The 20,762-nt window shown below is 31.9% G+C and overlaps 1 protein-coding gene across 1 annotated transcript; it reads right to left on the bottom strand.

Moving 5' to 3' along the window:
* Positions 1–902: 902 nt before the first annotated feature.
* On the bottom strand, positions 903–14,485 carry LOC139495654 (uncharacterized protein in xynA 3'region-like). Its single transcript, XM_071283947.1, has 8 exons — positions 14,395–14,485; positions 12,408–12,430; positions 8,874–9,114; positions 8,471–8,519; positions 6,925–7,127; positions 3,318–3,604; positions 1,768–1,908; positions 903–1,321 (listed from the first exon to the last, which is right to left on the bottom strand). Exons 3-8 carry the CDS (start codon positions 9,055–9,057, stop codon positions 1,052–1,054), a joined length of 1,134 nt encoding a protein of 377 aa, XP_071140048.1. The 5' UTR covers positions 9,058–9,114; positions 12,408–12,430; positions 14,395–14,485; the 3' UTR covers positions 903–1,051.
* Positions 14,486–20,762: the final 6,277 nt, after the last annotated feature.

Raw genomic sequence — 20,762 nt, 5'->3', positions numbered from 1 at the left:
TCAAAAGATTCACAAAAGGGCACATAAATTATGCTAAGAATCAAAGAAAGGAAAATGAATGGTTATATTGCATTGGTAAAGTATGGATTGACACTTGTTGATGGAATCAGAGCTCAAGACATCAATCAATAAAAGTGTAATGTTTTAAAACATTTTGAATTTTTTTAATTTCCCGCCTGTATTTCTATTTAAAAGGTCCCTGTAAATATGCCATTCATGGCACTATTATCGTTGATGTATATATACTGTAACGTGTACATATATTGGATATTTTTTAAGTTAAGGTTAGACTTCATATGGGGGTGCTCCTAATTAAAGGAGGCTTATACTAAGAAAAATAAGTTTACTTCCGGTTTACTGGTTTACTATTTTGGAATGCATTACAAGGAAATTAATCTAAAGACCAGTTTAAAATCTTTTCACAAAATGGCGTCTTGTCAAAATCAAAAAATTCAAAGAATTTAGTGTTTCCATCAATTTTGTTTATTAAATTTATTAAACAGAGTAAAACTATAACGATAACGATAAAGCAGGTGAAATTGACAATCGGGGGTACTGAGAAATGCTTGCAAACTTTTTGTTTAAATAATTTTACTAGTTCACATTTTTGAAAGATTTAGTTTTCATATGATTTGATCTTTTAATCGTTCAATCCCGATTGAGTAGAATTATGATATCGAAATCAATATCATCAAGTGAAAATAATAAAGAAGAAATAAGAAGAGAAACACACCCAAGCCAATTCTCGATTTTATAAATCGACTTTCCCTACGGAAACGATATAAATTCCGGAGATTAAAAAAAAAGCGTACGGTAAAAATGTTGATTTTTTAACCCGCTCCCCCCAAGTGTACGTTTTGTACACTTTGGAAAATGGTTGACAATTATGGATGACCCCTAACCGCAGTTAAATATGTGCTGTTTATTTTGTTCAATGTTTTTTGTCTCTTTGTTTTGTTTTGCATTTCTGTGTATTGCCATTTAATGTTTCCACTTTTTCATTTTAAAAGGTACTGCATCTAATACCTGCGTTGAATGAGGTCATTTATGATCATTTAAAATTACTCGCCTGTTTGAGGCTTATTCGAAATACATTTTCAACATTAAACCCCACCCAGCCTTTTTCTAATTTTCTTTGAATGAGATTCCATGTCTGTGTGTGTTGATCTTCGCTTTTGCTCTCGCTATCTTCGTCTTCGCCAGATGAAGGATCGTCATTATCGATGATATCCCACTGATTTGTTAAAAACATCACCTCTCGTGGATCAAAACAAGGCATTTTGTCTCGATTATCCATAATTTTTTTCAAAATTTTTGAAAGCTGAAGTCAATTAAAAGCATGAAATGGTATTAGTAAACTTGATTATAACATGACATCAGTTGATTTGAGATTGAAAAAAGATTTCAAGATGATAATATAAACACCACTATGTAGAGACTAAAATGACCAACAGAGAGTTCGGATTTTATTATAAGCATATGTTTAAAAAAAAATCACAAAACAGAATTAGAATACAATAGCCATATATAGCTACAACCTAACTGATTAAATTTAACAGGGACAAGTACATATGTGTATTTGACAATACGATTTTTAAATTAAAAATGTTAAAATTCTTCAATTTCTCAACAAAAAAAAACCTGCATTGTTGTATTGTCTTAATGGCTCTCATGGATATTTCTCTCATCAAAATCGGCAGACAAACAATATTATTAATATATATGATCGGAAATTCCATATTTAAATGATATTGTATTAATGTTTACCCTATCTTCGTGTATTCCACCGGCGTTTTTTGCGTTTACTATAAACACAAACGAAACTGCATGTGTTAGGAAATCTAATAATATGTTGTCCAGCTTTTCATTTTCTCCTATTCCAGGTGTATCTACAATAATTACGTTTCCCTAAAAATATATCAGAAAAAAACCAGTTACTTCACATTATGACTTTCATACAATTTCATATCAAACAATCTATCTTAATCAAATTTCTATCAACATTAAACATTTCTTCTTATAAAATAGGTCCAAATTTCAATGTTCAAGACTGTAATGGATTAAATTTGATGTCTATGTTATTGATAATAAAACATCATAGATACCAGGATTGGAATTTTGTATTTGCGCCAGATGCGCGTTTCGTTTACAAAAGATCATCAGTGACACTCGAATCCATGAGAGTTAAAAAGGTAAAATAAAGTACAAAGTTTAAAACATATACCTTTTTTTTCAATTGACAGCATTATTACAATTATGCAGCCACGTCCGGACGTTATCATTATTAGAACCTGAAATCCGATGTCTTTGTCTGATAGTGCTACGTTAAGAATCCTAACACCATTTCTTTGAGGGTCTATATTTGTAACTTTTTCCTATGATATATTTCTGTCATTAAATCCCTATAATATACCCTAATCATTTGCTAATTATACAGTGATGTCTCCAATTGCAGACCTGCATCCCGTTCGACCAACTTTTGAAGAACCTACATATTGTGTTTATTTGTTTCTTGTCCCAAAAGAGGGACGAAAGATACCAAAGGGACAGTCAAACTCATAAATCTAAAACAAACTGACAACGCCATGGCTAAAAATGAAAAAGACAAACAGAAAAACAATAGTACACATGACACAACATAGAAAACTAAAGAATAAACAACACGAACCCCACCAAAAACTAGGGGTGATCTCAGGTGCTCCGGAAGGGTAAGCAGATCCTGCTCCACATGTGGCACCCGTCGTGTTGCTTATGTGATTACAAATCCGGTAAATAGTCTAATTCGGTAGGTCACATTCATGAAAGGGAAGGGGATTGTAGTTACGACGTAAGGAACATATCCGATATCATTTGTGAAACGGTTATTCCATAACGGTCAACCAACTCGTGATGGCGTCCGTAAAATTTACGAAGGGATGATTTCAACTTCACCATTTGGAACTCTTGGTTTAATAGCTTCCTTGTGAGCAGTAACCCTCTATCAAGAAAATCATGATAGGAAACGCAAGCACGGGAATATCGTATCAATTGGGAGATATATACCCCGTATGCAGGTGCTGCTGGAATGTTGCTACTTAAAAATGGAAAGTTCACAATTGGAAAGCTGCATGAAATATTTGCAACTGTAATAAACAAAACATCAGTCAATTTTATCATCACGACATATATGTTTAGCTTTTTTAGTTGCCACGTAACAATTGGTGATACGGATAAATAAAAGCATCACTCTAGTAAAAACTGATAACACCTCAAGTGTGAAATAAAGGACAATAATTGCCTTACTATAACGAATATCAGAATATTTTGTAATAGCTTACCTTTAAAATTGACACTGGTAGGTAAACGTCCACATAGTAAATGTCTTTTAAATCTTCTGGGATTTTACTTATATCAGTAAGTCCTTTGATAAAAGATCTCAGTGCTTTTGCATCTTGTGCTTCTTCCTCCTTCATTAGAGTTTCATCTTGAAGGTAACATTTTATTTTCATCTTTTTTGAATCCCGAATTCTTGTGATGGTACCAGTTGCTGCTAAATTGCTTGTTACAAAAACCTTCTTTTTGACAAGTTGATTAATAAGTGTCGTTTTACCGGCACTTGTTTCGCCTATACAAATAAATTTGAAGCAAAGCCTTTTCAATGTTAAATACAAAATCATACCATTAAAAAGTAAAATCACAAAAATACTGAACTCCGAGGAAAATCAAATCGGAATGTTCCTAATCACATGGCAAAATCAAATGACAAACACATTACATTTAAATACATTAAAGTTACCATTGGTCCTTCTCTTTTGTTATTTATATTATCTACATTATGATAACAAGATAGTAACCATACATTTCCATTATCTAACATACAGAAAACTCGTCAGTTGCCCTCAAGTAATACCTACAGGCTCTCAAGAGCCTGCATCACTCACCTGTATCTACTGTGGTTTTGAAAATCATGTAAAATAAGGTATACATAATGATAAATAGTATAATTTACCCCAATAATGATTGAGACCAAGTTTAGTTTAATTTGGCCTTATAGTTAAATGAAAAACAGGTCATGCCAATATAGTCTTACGATAGTTACTGAAGACCCGTTATCATTATTCAAAATAGCGTTCAAGTCGTGACTATTTGAAATTGGTTTTCTAACCATTTTCCCATAGTCTTCTATGTTAATTTTTTAGCATTGGCATCTATTTTGTTTAGACGGCAGGGTTTCTGGATATATTTTTCAATCAAGCTATCCTACAAAAACTTATGTCAAACTATAATTCTATTTGGCCCAGAAGATAAAGTGCACAAAATGTTGGTTAGAGATTACAAAAAAAAGTTTTTAAAAAATGACTATGTTGACTACCTTGTTATATTTCGGCGATGTTTGACCTATTTGTAGATTTTACTTAGCTGAACATTATTGCTGTTTACAGTTTACCTGTATCTAAAATTAATATTCAAGATAATAACCAAAAACTGAAAAAAAGATCCTTAAAATTACCAATTTAGGAACAGCACGCCAACATCAGGATGTCTGATTCGTCTGAAATTACAGGGCTGATAAATCAAATCCTGATGAACATTTTTAGCTAGTGTCAAATTCCTTATAAATGCTTTATTTTCAGAGATATCTGCCAAACACTGCATTTTCCCCCTATCTTCTATTTTTAGCCATGGCGGCCATGTTGGTTGAAAGACGGAGTTGTCAGACATATTTTTTAAACGAGTTACCTCATTGATGATTGTGGCTAAGTTTAATTAAATTTGGCCCTGTGGTTTCAGAGGAGAAGATTTTTGTAAAAGAAAACGGACGACGGACTACAAGTGATGACAACAGCTCACTTGATGTTTTAGGTCAACTAAATACAGTCAGTGGTATGCCAAATAAAATACGTTGATGAAAGAAAAACTATATATTATAGAAATTTACACTATTTGTCTGGTGATACCATCTCAACCAAAACATCCGCCAGTATGGGCATTTATTCAGTGTTAGTTAATAACTTATCAACCATTTTACCCTTTCTTTTTGTTTTCTGAAATCTTTACGGAGATTCGGATTTACATGTTCTTTAATGATCTTGGTGTCGAGAATACCAAAAGAACGTTAAACACTAAATATGTGCGTCTTTTCACATTTAATATAAATCAAATTCTGTCAGTGTCGAATCAATATAACTATTTCTGAATCTACACCAAAAGTGTTTAATTTGTGTGGTCTAACAGTATTTATTGATATTATGATTTTATATACATTTTTTAAAGTTATTTCTACCTTTTATATTTTGATGTTTTACTATAGCTGTTTTTTTAAGCTCACCCTGCCCAAAGGGTCAAGTGAGATTTTCTCGTCACTTGGCGTCCGCCATCTGTCGTCGTCGTCGCTGTACGTTGTCGTCGTTGTCCGTCGTCGTCCTTTGTCGTCGTCGTCCGTCGTTGTCATTGTCTGTTGACTTCAAAGTTCTTCTCCTCTGAAACTACTGGGCAAAATTCAACCAAACTTGGCCACAATCATCATTGGGCTATGTAGTTTGAAAATGTGTTCAATGACCAGGCCTGCCTTCCAAGATGGCATCATGGCTAAAAATAGAACATAAGGGTAAAACGTAGATTTTGGCTTATATCTCAAAAACCAAAGCATTAAGAGCAAATCTGACATTTGGTAATATTGTTCCTCAAGTCAACATCTATCTGTCCTGACATTTTCTGACGTATGAGATAACCCGTTGTGGTGTTCCTGTCCTTGAATTTGTAATTTGAAGGAAATTTTGCCGTTTTATGGATGTTCTTTTGAAAATTATTATATGTAGAAATAAACTTTAAACAAGAATAATATTCAGCAAAGTAATATCTACAAATAAGTTAAATGACCAAAATTATCAATTGATCCCTTAAGGAGTTATTGAGCTTTAAAGTTAGTTTTTAACAAATATCTTCTTCTTTGAAGCTAATGAGACAAATACAACCAAACTTAGTTACAATCATCATTAGGGTATGTAGTTTAAAAATGTGTCTGATGATCCCGCGTGCCAACCATCATGGCTGACATGGCTAAAAAAGAGAACATAAAGGTAAAATGCAGTTGATGTCTTATATTTTTGAAACAATTTTGAAAAAAAAAACTGAACAATGGATAAAAATGTTAATCAAGATAAGATCTATCTGTCCTGAATTTTTTTATGAATCAAACAACCTGTTGTTGGGTTGCTGCCTCTAAATGAACAATTTTACTGAAATTTTGCAGTTTTTGGTTAATATCTTCAATATTATTATAGAGAGAAACAAACTGTAAACAGCAATAATGTTCAGCAAAGTAACATCTACAAATAGGTCTCATGCTTAACTGACCCTATAAAGAATTATGCCCTTTAAAGTAATTTTTTAACAATTTTTTCACAAATATTTTGTTATCTTTTAAAAAGTTCTTCTGAAACTAAATCAAAATTATATCAGTTGCATAATTTTATGTATCTATTGTTTATAAAAATATCAAGTGAGTTACACAGGTGCTTTAAAGACTCTAGTTATTAGTTATTTTTTGTCATTTCGGGGTGATGATTTGCACTTCACAATGTTTTCATATTACATGTTATGTCCTATTTTCGATTGTGACATTTTGACCGAGGATGAATCAGAACGGCGGGAGATGCATGTAAAGCAGAAGTCGCTCAATATGTCGACACAACCGATCTTGCTTATATAACAATTAATGCGATTCCCAAACATTAGTTTTTTCATTTCGATTTTTAACTTCTTGATCGAATTACCAAATTTGAACATCAGTAATTTTAGAGGTCTTAATAGAAATATAAAACTTTTTTGTATAATTAAACCTAAGTTTATTTGTTTGTATTCAAGAGTATTATCCTGTTATTTTGTAGGTACTAAAAAAAAATTGAGCGGAGATAAAAAAAAAATGATGTGTTCTTGACGAACCTGTTACGACGATACCACAATCATTTCTTAATAAATCTCGTTTTGCTGTAAGGAAATAAGTCATATAGTTCGGACATGCTGCAGACAATTCCTTTTGAAGGTCTTCGTCATAATCCGGAGATTCCAGCATCTCTTCAACCGACTCAAACATCACTCGAAGTCTTTTGATTTGTTCATCAGGGGAGGTTTTCTTTGTTTGACGACTACAACGATATACACTTAAAGTAATTGGTGCTTAATTATTAAATAACGTTACATTTTTGACATTGATGAAGCATAAATATGTAGTTCATTGTAACATTTCAATAGTATAATACAGTTAATATTTTTGAAAGCTAAAAAAAGAAAGCGATTAAACAACAATACATATCCAAATAACATCTAAAGCGTATCATCCTTTCTTAACAAGGCTGGTTTCTACACTTTTTTTCAAGTTCTAAATTAGCCTTGATATTGTCCAAATTAACTTAATAAACTGTGAAAGATCTGCAATCATTATTTGGTCTTTCCACTTTTCTGGTCTTACTTTTTTTCTGATGATTATTTTTTCTTCTTCCGCCGGTGGTTGGTGCATTCGTAAGATGTCGCTTACATTTTTTGCATATGATATCGAACAGTCCAGTTTAACTAACCTTTTTATATAATTTGAGTTATCTTCCCAAGCGTGTGCGAATCTCATTCGCCACCGTGAAAGATTTCGACAAAATTATTTCCCCAATTTACTCTTTTCCTAAGGATCGTAAGAATAATTTTGACCGAAGCGGTCCAGAGGCTCCATTTTAGAGTAATTTCCCCTTCTATATTTGAAATAAATTAACTTTAATTATAACTGGTAAACCATAAGTGATATAGACCTAGGGTCTTTTGATTAGATATCATTGATTCAATCAAAAGAAAATCAAGTCGAGGTCAAGTTCATTTTCTGAATATGATTTTGGATTATTTTCACTTCTTTCAAAAAATCTTATAAGATGTTAACAACATATTTTGATACATTTGTAGTTGCGACATGATGTAACATATAAATTGTAGATAAAAGGGTACGCTGACATTTAATGGCCGCGTTTTCCCCTCGTATATTTGAAATTATGTGATTGGTGACAAAACTCAATAACCATACATAATGAAGACCTCGGGTCTTTGATTAGAGGTCCTAGGTTTACGACCTTGAAATTGACATAAAGCTCATATGTTATTTTAACGACCTAGATTTTGACCTCATATGTATACATTGAAGCTAAAGGACAAGTGCATTCTGTTGCTAGTCATATGTCATAAAAAACGCCTACTTGAAATAACATTTGTAAACTGGAAGTAGTGGTTTGTACTTATGTAATGTGAACGTATATAGAATCATTTTCAACTAAAGTTTAAAAATGTTCATATCATAGGGTATGTATATTCTTTAACCTTAGGTCTTGAACAAAACTATATCTAAGTAAATCATTAGGACAAATATAAATTAATTTTAGGGAATTCTGAAATGAATTCAGTCTTTAAAAGGAAACTAGATACTCATAGTTGATAATAAAAGCACAATATTTACGTTGATTGGCGGCTTGTATCTGTATCTTGCCCTGTCAAATCGGTTCTATCTAAAAAGGAACAGTTTTAAGACGATACAAAATCATAATTGATATTTCTAAATAATATTTAGTAACGTTATTACAATATTCCTATCAGTTAGTTGAAAGTAGACGCAAACACTATATCAAGCCCAAAAAGTATATTATTCTTTATATAACTTTATTTTTGTCATCTCAAATGAATTCATTGACAAATATTTACTAAATTGTTTTCTGATGCGTTCCTTTATCTTCCTTTTTTTATTTCAAAATTCAAACGCTCAAACACAATTTCAGCAAATGTTCTTGTTTCTAATTTATGTTTTAGAATCATGATTTGATTTAAGTTATCATTACTACCTTTATAATACTTTCTGTTCTTACCTTTCCTGAGCTTCATGTCATTGGTTAACGAATCTTTGTCAGATTCTCCACTTAGTTCCATTTCTTGGACTTCATTTTCTAAATCTTTGACTCGTTTGATTAATTTCTTTTTCTTCAAGTCTCGCTTTTTTTGCTCAAGCATTTGTATTTGACGCTCTAAATCTTCGATTTCATCGGATTCCATTTTGAACAATTAAACCTCAGTATCTTCAAATTGTATGATCAACCTGATGATATTATTCTGCAATTATTATTCATTCATTCGTTAGAATGTTATTATGTATCATATGCAGCAACATATATATTCATTAAGAAAACAAACAAATATACAACATGTACAACGTGTATAAAGATTTATTATACACAAAAATTCAAAAAGTGTTTTTCCGTTTATCAGCACTGGATGATTATCGCTGATGATGGACTGTTGTGCCACTGTCATGATATATAACATATATTTTGTAGATTTTACGTTGATGAAGTAGGAAATTATTAAGAATCCTTGGTTCCGTTTACGTCAGGTAAAGTTAACTCAGATAGTTTTGTTGTTTCTATTTATATCCCTTTTTTGGTAATATAGTAGCGCACACATTTGAAGTTGCCTACATGTACCCCTTATTACGTTTGTGATAAAGGCAAAACTAAAACAAAAAGAAATTTGAACGTCCAAGATGTATATTTGTTAAATCAATACGCAGTGTTACTTTGAAGCTTGATAATACATCTGTACTACTGCCTTCACACTTAATAATGCAATATATGTCTAATACAGTGTCAAGGAAAAGATTTACACGGGACAACAACTCGACCATATAGTACAAAACATCACAAATTCAACAAGGAGTTTTGAACGCAGTTAGAAAATTCTACAACCCAGAGTTGAGACACCTACACATTGATATAATAGTTCAGCAAAATTTAAGCCACATTAAACTACGAAACATACAAATGAAGAAAAAAACACGCACAAAAAAAAAGAAAAAGCTGGAGGTTCCTGACTTGTGACAAGTGCACAAATTCGGCAGTGTTAAACATGATTTGTGAGATCTCAATCCCCCCTGCCTTATACCTCTAGCTTTCTAGTTTATGTGAAATAAACAAACTCACAGTGAATTTGATTTTTACAGAAAGCAATATTAGTAATTGTACTTAATGAGCTCTGAAAAAACAAATTCACAGTTTTTTAATTAACACTATAAAAATCTAGGAATATTTTCTTTTTAGTACCAACATTGAATATATATATAAATATAAATTTCGTTCAAATCATTAATCATCACTTATGGTGCAACATCATTATATCGAAGCTAATATTTTTGCGTCGGCATTGCACTAGGTAATGCTTTCTAATCTACTGATCTGTCTGTTCGATATTTAAGTCTTGAAAACCGAATTCATATATTCAGCTGTAAATGTTTTGAACCTATTGTGAGTCGCTGTGAGTGTCTTAGATAGGTAGATTATGTTTTAACTCATTTTGTTAGTTGTTAAACATTCGCAAATATATATAATACCACGTCATTTCTTAATGTTCCTGTTCAGTTGTTGTATTTATCATTTGTCTATCATAATTTGTTTTCGTATACATGGATCAGGACTAAATTATTTAATTATTTGGTTTTTACTCATTTCTGAAGGCCATGAAATATTTATAATAGTATCTTTCTCCGCTCTTTTATTATAACTTCATCTACATCTATGGTAGAATGATGATTCATTGTCCGTTGTTGACAAACATACTTCATCTTTGTATTTTTGTATTATTTTTAATTGAGTCATGTAATTTAACATTCATTGATACCTATTAATAAGCATTAAAATTATGACGCCCTTCCGTCTTTTTATAAATAAAGATATCCAATTTTTTTTTTTTAAATTGGATGAATGTGCTTGAAGTCAAAATTAAAATAAGAACTTCAGTTGTATTACGAATGGCATTGGAGCTCAAATCAAAATTGATATTATCGATATGGATTTAAATCTTTTTTTTAAGTTAGTATTTTTGCAATGTTTAAACCGTGAAACGTCTTTGGAATACGTTTGATTCATAAAATCAATCAAACTGAAAAAAATAACAAAAATACGAAACTTCAAGGAAAATTAAAAGAATAGAATTATTGTTTCAATAACATTCATATTAACATAAACAGATATCATATTTGTCAATACTATATTCTAATCAATGTTATTGAAGTTGCCGATACTTTTCTCACTTGAATAGTTTTACTTTTGTCATTTCAAATTTTGCATAGCTGACTATTTGGTAGGGACTTTCCTTATTGTTGAAAGCCGTACGATGACCTATAGTTGTTAATTTCTTTGTAATTTTGTCTTTAGTGAGAGTTGTATCATTGGCAATTAACCACATCTTTTTTGCAGCACATAGTCCAAATAATAACCAAACGTCATTTCGTCCGTGTTAAACCAGTTTGACGAGCAGAATAACCTCCCACTTTGCACAGGGTTGGCAATGTATTACCCCCCCCCCCCCCCCGAGAAGTCCCGGGCTGGGCAATACTGGACATTACTGGGCAATATGATTTTTTAGCTTATTTTAATACAAAATACAAAATAGTAAAGACTTGGTGTAGTTTCAAGGTATTACAGCTAAATATATACTTTTTCTACAGATAACCATTGACAGTCATTTCTAGAAGAATGAAAAATACCATTTTATTCTCTTCTATGTAGACAGCACATTTATGGATACCTTGCTTATTACCAAGCATTGTTTCAATAATCCATACTTTGAAAAACCTGCATTTTATTGCAGTGTTTAAGTGAAATGTCAATTTTAAATGTTATACATTCATATTGCTAAATAAACTCCCTAAGGGGTCGTGTCGTTAACACTTATAGAAATGAAAGGGCTGATTATTGTTACATAAACAAATCTGCATTCTAATCTGAATAATTACTGATTGATTAGTGACAATACATATACATTATTTAAATGTAACTTTTCTTACATGTAATTGTTAATTCTTAAAAAAAATAGGAGTTATACTTATTGAGAAAAGATGATTTTTTGTTGCTTTATATTTACAGCTTTACCAATCCAGAAGAACAAAATAGGTTATAAATATCTTGTATATTACATTTGTGTTTGATCAGTGAATCCTCTATAAAATGCAAACCAGTATTTTATATTACCTATTACCCAGTATTGCCCAGTATTACCCACTAAAACCCAGTAAAACCCGGGTTTTCCCAGTATTTCCCACTTGGCTGGGCAAAACTCATAAAACCCGGGTTTTTGCCAACCCTGACTTTGCAACACTTTATACATTCCGTGTGTCCGAAACGCTTATGTAGATTTAATTTCAGCAAAAACACTCAAGGCCAAATTTTTGAAAGCAAAGGATGTTTAAGGAAAAGCAATATATCAAATGCAACCTAAAACAAATGCCAAATCCATCTATGGCAAAATTTGCCGGATGAAGTTGAAACCTTAGTTTCTGTATAAAATTTAAATTTACAAGCAGGCATGTTTTATAGTTTGTTATACATGTTATATATTATGTCAATACCTACCGAAGTAATGACTATACCACCGACTGAAAAATGAGAATAACATGTTATAAATGTCATGCGTCAGAAGCGCTTTTTCTGGATTTGCCTTCACCAGTGACACTCAAACGCTCACAGAAACGTCTTAGTCCAGCTACCAACTAGTAACTTTGTGAAAAATTGCCAGTGACTCAAAAACAAAGTAAATATGTTATCGGCAGTAATGGACACTTCTTTTACAACCACATATGTGAGTTTATTAGTTCTGGTCACCAATTACTGCAACAAAACTTCAGCAAGATTTATATTCTGGCATTGTACCAAATTTCAGTTCTTCAAACTAAAGTACAATTATATCTTGATAGTGTAACCTATATATTTTGCAATATAAACAAATGTTTCTTAGTTTAAACAAAAGAGCTTATCTTCAAATGTTAAATGTAATTTAAATGTTATTGGTAATGATAACCGGATAAATATTTTGTAAACGCATCTATAAGTACAAGTTTGTGATACTAAGAGTTATATATTAATACACTTTGCTTTTAACTTTAAACTTCTTTGCTGTAGGATTACACAATTCAAAAACTACCCTGCATTTTCCATTGTAAGACATTTATCTATTTACTCTTTTTCGGGTTATGATAACATTAGTTGTGCGATTTGACAGAAAACAAATAACATTAAGCATGTGTGGTTAATAGGGTGTCTAAATGTTTATCGACATAATTTTGTAAAAACATCACTTCTTTAAAAGACTTCTTACTAGTCATTTTTTTTCAAATTTAAATTTCAAAAAGAGGAGCCACGAACAATTCGGACAACGTTTTTCGTTTTAAATACGTTCAAATCAGCGAAATTAAAGTTATTTGATATGGTTATATAAAAGGAACTCATGTTTTACTTTATGATGAAGCATTTATCGATAAAGTTGCTTTCCATACAAGCTTCTGCAATAGAAACAGGCCTTGTTTGTTATAAATTTAAAAAAAGAACAAACATTTTTCTACAATTGTCAGTAATATTAATTTCCCTTGATTCTAACATGATATATTTTTTAAATTTTATATATAATCAACAGTTCTGAAAGAGGGGCAAAAGATATCAGAGGGACAGTCAATCTCATAAATCGAAAATAAACTGACAACGCCATGGCTAAAAATGAAAAAGACAAACATACAAACAATAGTACACATGACAAAACATAGAAAACTAAAGAATAAACAACACGAACCCTACCAAAAACTAAGGATGATCCCAGGTGCTCCGGAAGGGTTAGCAGATCCTGCTCCACATGTGGCACCCGTCGTGTTGCTGATGTGATAACAAATCCGGTAAATAGTCTAGTTAAAAATCATGATAGGAAATGCAAGCACAGGAATATCGTATCAATTAGTAGATATATACACCGTATGCACGTGCTGCTGGCATGTTGCTACTTAGAAATGGAAAGTTCACAATTGGAAAGTTGAAATCATGTCTTTTGTCGTAAAGTTTTGTTTTCAACCGACCCTCATTGTCAATTTCTAAATGTAAGTCAAAGATTAGGGACCGACGTAACTGTATCCGTTTTACCCCTTGTCTCTAGTTCGATGGGACCCTCTATTAAGAAAAACATGATATGTTTCGATAGTTTAATCTTTAAATTTTAAGTTTTAAATGTTTTGTTGAATAATGAATATTTTGTTTAACACATTTATATTTATGACGTCCGTTATCACAGAACTAGTACAGATTTTGGTTTAGGGGACAGTGGAAGTTTGTTGGATTTTCTCGCTGTATTGAAGACCTATTGGTGACCTTCGGCTGTTTTGTGCTCTTTGGTCGGGTTGTTATCCTTTTGACACATTCCCCATATCCGTTTTCAATGTTATTACATGTATACCAAAGAAGTATTTTTGAAACATGCTAACATAGGATGCTCAGACAAAGACACCAAATCTACTAAGTGTATTTTAATTTATATTAACTTATTTAGTAGTTCTATTGTTAAAGTTAGCTTACTTCTTACCTTTTTTAAAAGCTCTACTGTGTATTTTGACTATGTTTGAGTTGCTATATCCTTAAAAATAAAAATAAAACAAATTGATGTGAGAGCATGCGCGAGACTTAAGTTCTAAATTTATTTGCATTAACATAAATATTTCCATTAAGGTACAGTTTTCGGAAAATAATATTTATCAGCTACTCTTGACAATTATCAAACAGAATACTTCTCTTTATGTTCTATTTCTTCACCTTATTTATTTCTTTCAAACTGCAGTTTTCAAAACATAATGTTTATCAGTTACTCTTGACAATAATCAAACAAGATATTTATGCTTTTGTTCTATCCTTATACCTAATCTCTCTCATATCTTTCTATATTTTTGAACGACTCTACTGCGTAATATGAATGTATAAACTGCGCAAATTAAATTGACCTCAAAGTCACATATTATTACGCTTCCGACAAACCTTGGGTTTAATTTGTTATCTAAAGTATTAGATTTCGTAAATTACATCAATGGGCTGTTTGTATCAATTGCATATTAAAGTTGAATTGTATTGTTGGTCAAAAATAAACATTTCATCTTAATAGTTAAAAAGAATGAGTCGGAATCATACATGTTATTTATTTATTTATTTTAATGAATTGGTATTTATCAAAGATACTTTCTTAATGAACTTTAATTTTGTTGGACTTCTCTTATTCATTTTATCTTTATTTCTACTTCGAGCACTAGTGGTTTTTTTTAAACAGTTTAAGTATATGTATAATTATTATGTTTATTGTATTTATATGATTCTATATCATGTTTATGCGAGTAAAAAGCATCATAATACATTTTATTATCAATACAGCTTTCCTTATATATTTATTTATACCTGCGAATATTATTTTTGTGGTAGTTTCATCACAACTTGACTTGTTCCAATATGTTATTTGATGAATAGCATATTCAGAATAGAGACATTTATATATTGATTTTGTGATATTCAGCAATAGGGTCGTTTGAAATTCAACTTTTTTTTACAATATACAGTCTTATACACAATTTATTACATATATATACATTTTCATTTATATTTCTTGTAATACTATTTTCAAGGTGTATATAATCTGAAATTATATCACACTCTGACTTATTTTTTTTTTTATTTTTTTTTTCTTGACTAAAAACAGAAATAGACAAACAAATAAAAAACATAATACAGTATTTACAATGATTCATAGGTGTATTTTATGTTTGGACAATTTTGTGTTTTGGATCATTATGTGTTATGATCAAATGTCCTTGGTTTTGATGAGCCAATCTCTCGGTCATGTAACGTATCAGTTGGTGTGGTGGCGGAACGTTTGGCTGATTTCTGCTGAGGGGTTGTCCCGAGGTATTTATCTGGTGGACCATAAGTTGTTGCTGGTGATTTGGATGTTTTTTTCTTTTTTTTTTTCATTGTTCAGGATCTGGCTCATCAGACTTCAATACAGATGAGTTTTATTCTGATACCTGTGTGTTGTTTGTATCTGTGGGAAGTTCGGCATTTTTGCTGATTTCCTCAGTATGTGTTATATCTAACAAGTTTTCGGTAGATTGTGATAGAACAATCTCCTCACCTTTCTCAGATTCAGATTCACTTACTTCATCTGACTCTTCTGACGACACATGTGAGTCAGCTTGACTGTTCTTATCAAACTCAGCTGTGCAGTCTTTAGAGATGTGACCATTTGTACCGCACGTCTTGCACTTCCAGTATTTGTTACAGTCTGGTTTTTTATGACCTTTTTGCAGGCATTTGGTACATTCAATTTCGGCTTTTTGGTTTGTTTGACCCTTGTAGAAAATGAGTCCACGGTATTTGCCAATTTTGACATTTCTAGGAATTGTGGTTGGGAGGGTTTGACGTAAAAGATTCTGTCACCTGTTTGACAGTTTGTCACGAACCCATCAATCCGTAGTCTCTCTCTTTGGTAGTTAAGTACTTCAAGGTGCCAATTTTGTAGGTATCTTATTAACTGTCCGTCATCAGCAGATAATGGAATATTCTTTATCCTAATTCTTACTGTGGTTGGGCTTTCTTTCTCCACATATTTTGGGTTTCTTGGGTAAACCTCAATTCGTTTTTTCCGAACTGTGATGGAGCTAACCACAATAGTTTCTCGGTCCTATTCACTGTCCGGGTATATACGCCATACCCCTCCAATGACTCTCTGAAGTCCGTTGAGATGGTTAGCAGGTATTGTGAGATCAATGCATTTTTGTATTGCTATGAGTTACAATTTATGACAAAAAAAAGCAAAGACCCATCGAAACAACATCTGATAAACAAATTTAATAATACTTTTAGATATTTGGATGATATTTTGGCTCTCAATAATGACGACTTCAGTATGTATATTAAAGAAATTTATCCTGTTGAACTTACTTTAAATAAAGTTAATACTAACAATGACCACTACCCTTTCCTCGATCTTGATATCTATATCACTAACGCAAAGGTGTATACTAAAATTTATGATAAAAGAGATGATTTTTCATTTCCTATCTTTAATTATCTATTTTTAGATGGTGACGTTCCCTTGTCACCATCTTATGGTGTTTATATATCTCAACTTGTACGATTCGCTTGTGTATGTAACAATGTTTTAGATTTTAACGAGAGAAATTTATGTATTACTGAAAAATTATTACACCAGGGTTTTCGATATCACAAACTAGTCAAAACATTTACTAAATTTTATCATCGGTATAAGGACATCATTCGTAAATATAGCTCAACATGCAGACTTCTTATACGTTCAGGTATTTCACATCCAATTTTTTATGGAAATATTCTTTATAAAGCACAAAGGTGTCAGTATTCACCTCAAAAACTAACAAAACCTTTAAATAGACTTATTAAGAAGGGATATAGTTACGATACTGTTGTCAGGTCATTAAAGATTGCATATTTTGGCGTTAATATTGATTCACTTATAGGGTCTTTGCATCGGAACTAAACACATTTATTTAAAAAACAGTTGTTGGCATGACACGGGTTATGTTCTTCTCATATATGTTATGATGGTATGATACTAAACCCCTAACGAGAAGGATTGGGCCTGATGTTCATATGATGAAATCATAATCTTTCAGTCAGTTTAATTGAAGTCTGGAGCTGGCATGTCAGTTAACTGCTAGTAGTCTGTTGTTATTTATGTATTATTGTCATTTTGTTTATTTTCCTTGGTTACATCTTCTGACATCAGACTCGGACTTCTCTTGAACTGAATTTTAATGTGCGTATTGTTATGCGTTTACTTTTCTACATTGGCTAGAGGTATAGGGGGAGGGTTAAGGTCTCACAAACATGTTTAACCCCGCCGCATTTTTGCGCCTGTCCCAAGTCAGGAGCCTCTGGCCTTAGTTAGTCTTGTATTATTTTAATTTTAGTTTCTTGTGTACAATTTGGAAATTAGTATGGCGTTCATTATCACTGAACTTGTATATATTTGTTATGGGGCCAGCTGAAGGACGCCTCGGGTGCGGGAATTTCACGCTACATTGAAGACCTGTTGGTGACCTTCTGCTGTTGCTTTTTTCTATGGTCGGGTTGTTGTCTCTTTGGCACATTCCCCATTTCCATTCTCAATTTTATTTGAATAATTCAATATGTGTAAGATAATTGTTTTTATCAGGTTTTGAGCTACCGAAAATGTCTGATTCTAAAATGAAAACAGGCTTGACATTAAAATATTCACCATCAGGTTCTGCATTATCTTTATGAGTGTTGTTGTTGTGTTTAAGTGCCATAGCATAGGAGTCCGCCATTTTTTCACTGGCCGGATTTTCACTATTTTGACCACTTATGGTTGCAAAGTAGAAAACTGTTGTATTTTGAACTGTATTGATAAACAGATAGTTTCTGGAAAGTTAATTATCGTTTTGTTTGTTGCTGGTATGGATGGAGTTACTCTCACATATGTACATTACTATTAATTATTGTTATTTTTCCGGAGCTTGGAAAACCGTGGTCAGCCATTCAAACCGGAAATCAAATCCCCCTTCATTTATTTCTAGAAGAAACCAAGAGAGAGAACCTCTCCCAATAACCACAAAAAATAGTTCCGCGGCAGGACTAACTTTACGTACCTTATTTAGAACATAGACATATTTAACGATAACAAAATTAACGGTACCAATTTTCTTGCACCAGATGCGCATTTCGACAATACATGTCTCTTCAGTGATACTCGTGGCCAAAATATTTGAAATCCAAAGCTTATATAAAAGATGAAGAGCTATAATCCAAAAGGTCCAAAAAGTATAGCCAAATCCGTGAAAGGAATCAGAGCTTTGCATGAGGGAGATACATTCCTTAATTTATAATAATTTCTATCCTTTTTCTGTGTCGTGTCGTATTTTATTGTTCACAATATTATAGAACTAACGCACGCAAGTAAACGTAACTAAGCCAGATGAATATAAAAAAGAAAGTGGTATCAATTCTTCACAAGAGACCACATGACACAGAAATTAACATTTTTAGGTCACCGTACGGCCTTCAACAATGTACAAAGCCCATTTGTTTGGTTATTCAATCTATTTTTAACCTAAAATTAGATTATGTTGTACATTGTATGTGCCAACAACAATGAGCAAAGCCTATACCGTATAGTCTGCTATAAAAGGCCCCGAAATGACAATTTTAAAACAATCCTAACGATAAAAGCAACGGCTTAATTTATTTACTAAAACTGAACTAAAGAGATTTAACTCAGCAACAAACGATAACCACTGAATTACAGGCACCTGACTTTAGAGAGGTACATACATACCGAATGTTATGGTTTGAAAAGTTAAATCCTGTATGCACGACTTATATTTTTTACGAATCTAAAATGATTGTCGACTATTATTATCTTATAAAGTGAGTGTTGATCTAAAGCTTAGTTACTTTCGATTATGTTCCCGAAGTTGACCGAATCGTGGCATTGATAACCAATTAACATAGTGCACCTGGCAAATAATTTAACTAGAAAATCCATGATAAAAATACAGTTTTATATTTTGCATACTTTTCCTTTACAGTTTGTTTAATTATTTGTTAAATCTTTAAAATCAGTTATTTCTAATAACCTTCAAGTGCACGTGTATTCACATTCTTTCATCACGGTCTTCACCTCAAACTTGTGCTGTGTGGTGGTCGCAGTTCTAACGAGACGTTGCGTAGTTAAGGTCACTGCTAACGCGAAGGTATCTTCATGTTAGTGTATGGAAGGACAATAATTAAATTGCAGTACATTAATAAAGATTTTGACTATAAACGGGTTTTCAGTTGCAAGTTCACGTAAACTTGTTTTATAATAAAACCTAGTCGTACAAGTACTTAAAACATAAATTTACTTTATAACTTGAAGTTTCACATCCATATCTTATTACACTATGTTTTCCTCAAAACCTATTATGTAAGACTATTTGTCAATGGAAACATGGAAATATAAGCAAATAAACATTGCATGCATACCTAGTGATCAGACGTCGGTATAGAATATAGTCCTTCTTTAAAATGGAACTGTGAAATATTGAGGTTTAGATATGATATAAATCGCAAAGGTATTATATTGGATCTCATCATCACCATTCAAAACCAACAGATTATTAATGTTCAAACAAAAGGACTAGACTTTCGTCGAAAATAGATTTAGTGTTGTGAGGTCATAAAATTTGTTCATTCGTTAGTTAACAATGTGTGTTACCGAGATGCATTTGATATGACAAGCAAGAGATAAAATTAAATCCGTAACTAGAAAATGTCCAAGTGAAAATTGACATGGTTGATGAATAAACCTTGTATATAAAAGTGATTTCCGCTCTCAACTTGTGATCTTTACAATTATATGTAGCAAGAGTTAAACAAAACCGGATAATTTCAGAGATTCTGTTTATTAACATGCTTTCTTCGATAGAGAGTTTTAGCATTTAAGGAAGCTTTGAACAAAGATGTCATATTAGCAAACTTAAAGGCATCCCTTTTATTGTCCAAAGAAGGCCATGATAATATCGTTGATCGTAATCTGTTTTATAAATGAACATGTTTATTTTCTTATACTCGTAACCACAATCCAATTCGATTTCTCTATTATATCATCACCGAAACATGCGAAAGCCAGCTTTAATTGAATTATGTTCTACTTGCAATTAGAAAATAACGGATGCCACAATTATCACATGATATGCTGACTCTACTTGAACATCTGATATCTACTGTACACATTGGTTGGTTTTATGTTGCTTGGTCATCCATTTTTAATGGATTTGTTTTCTATTATCGTCTATATATATTTTTTCATGTTGTTTCTAGTTTTTCTTGTCCCCTTGATATGTTCCGCTTTTTTCGTATATAAAAATGTATGAA

Source organism: Mytilus edulis, chromosome 11 (genome assembly GCF_963676685.1).
Source record: "Mytilus edulis chromosome 11, xbMytEdul2.2, whole genome shotgun sequence".
Lineage (NCBI taxonomy): Eukaryota > Metazoa > Mollusca > Bivalvia > Mytilida > Mytilidae > Mytilus > Mytilus edulis.
The sequence above is the reverse complement of the archived record's forward strand: the minus strand, read 5'-3'. Positions and strand labels throughout refer to the sequence as shown.

Coding starts and splice junctions, on each gene's coding strand:
- LOC139495654 (XM_071283947.1), bottom strand. CDS start 9,057: ATGGAATCCGATGAAATCGAAGATTTAGAGCGTCAAATACAAATGCTT. Junction 1,909..3,317: donor TACCAGTGTCAATTTTAAAG/GTAAGCTATTAC, acceptor ATATATTTTTAG/GGAAACGTAATTATTGTAGA. Junction 1,322..1,767: donor GTGGAATACACGAAGATAGG/GTAAACATTAAT, acceptor AATTGACTTCAG/CTTTCAAAAATTTTGAAAAA.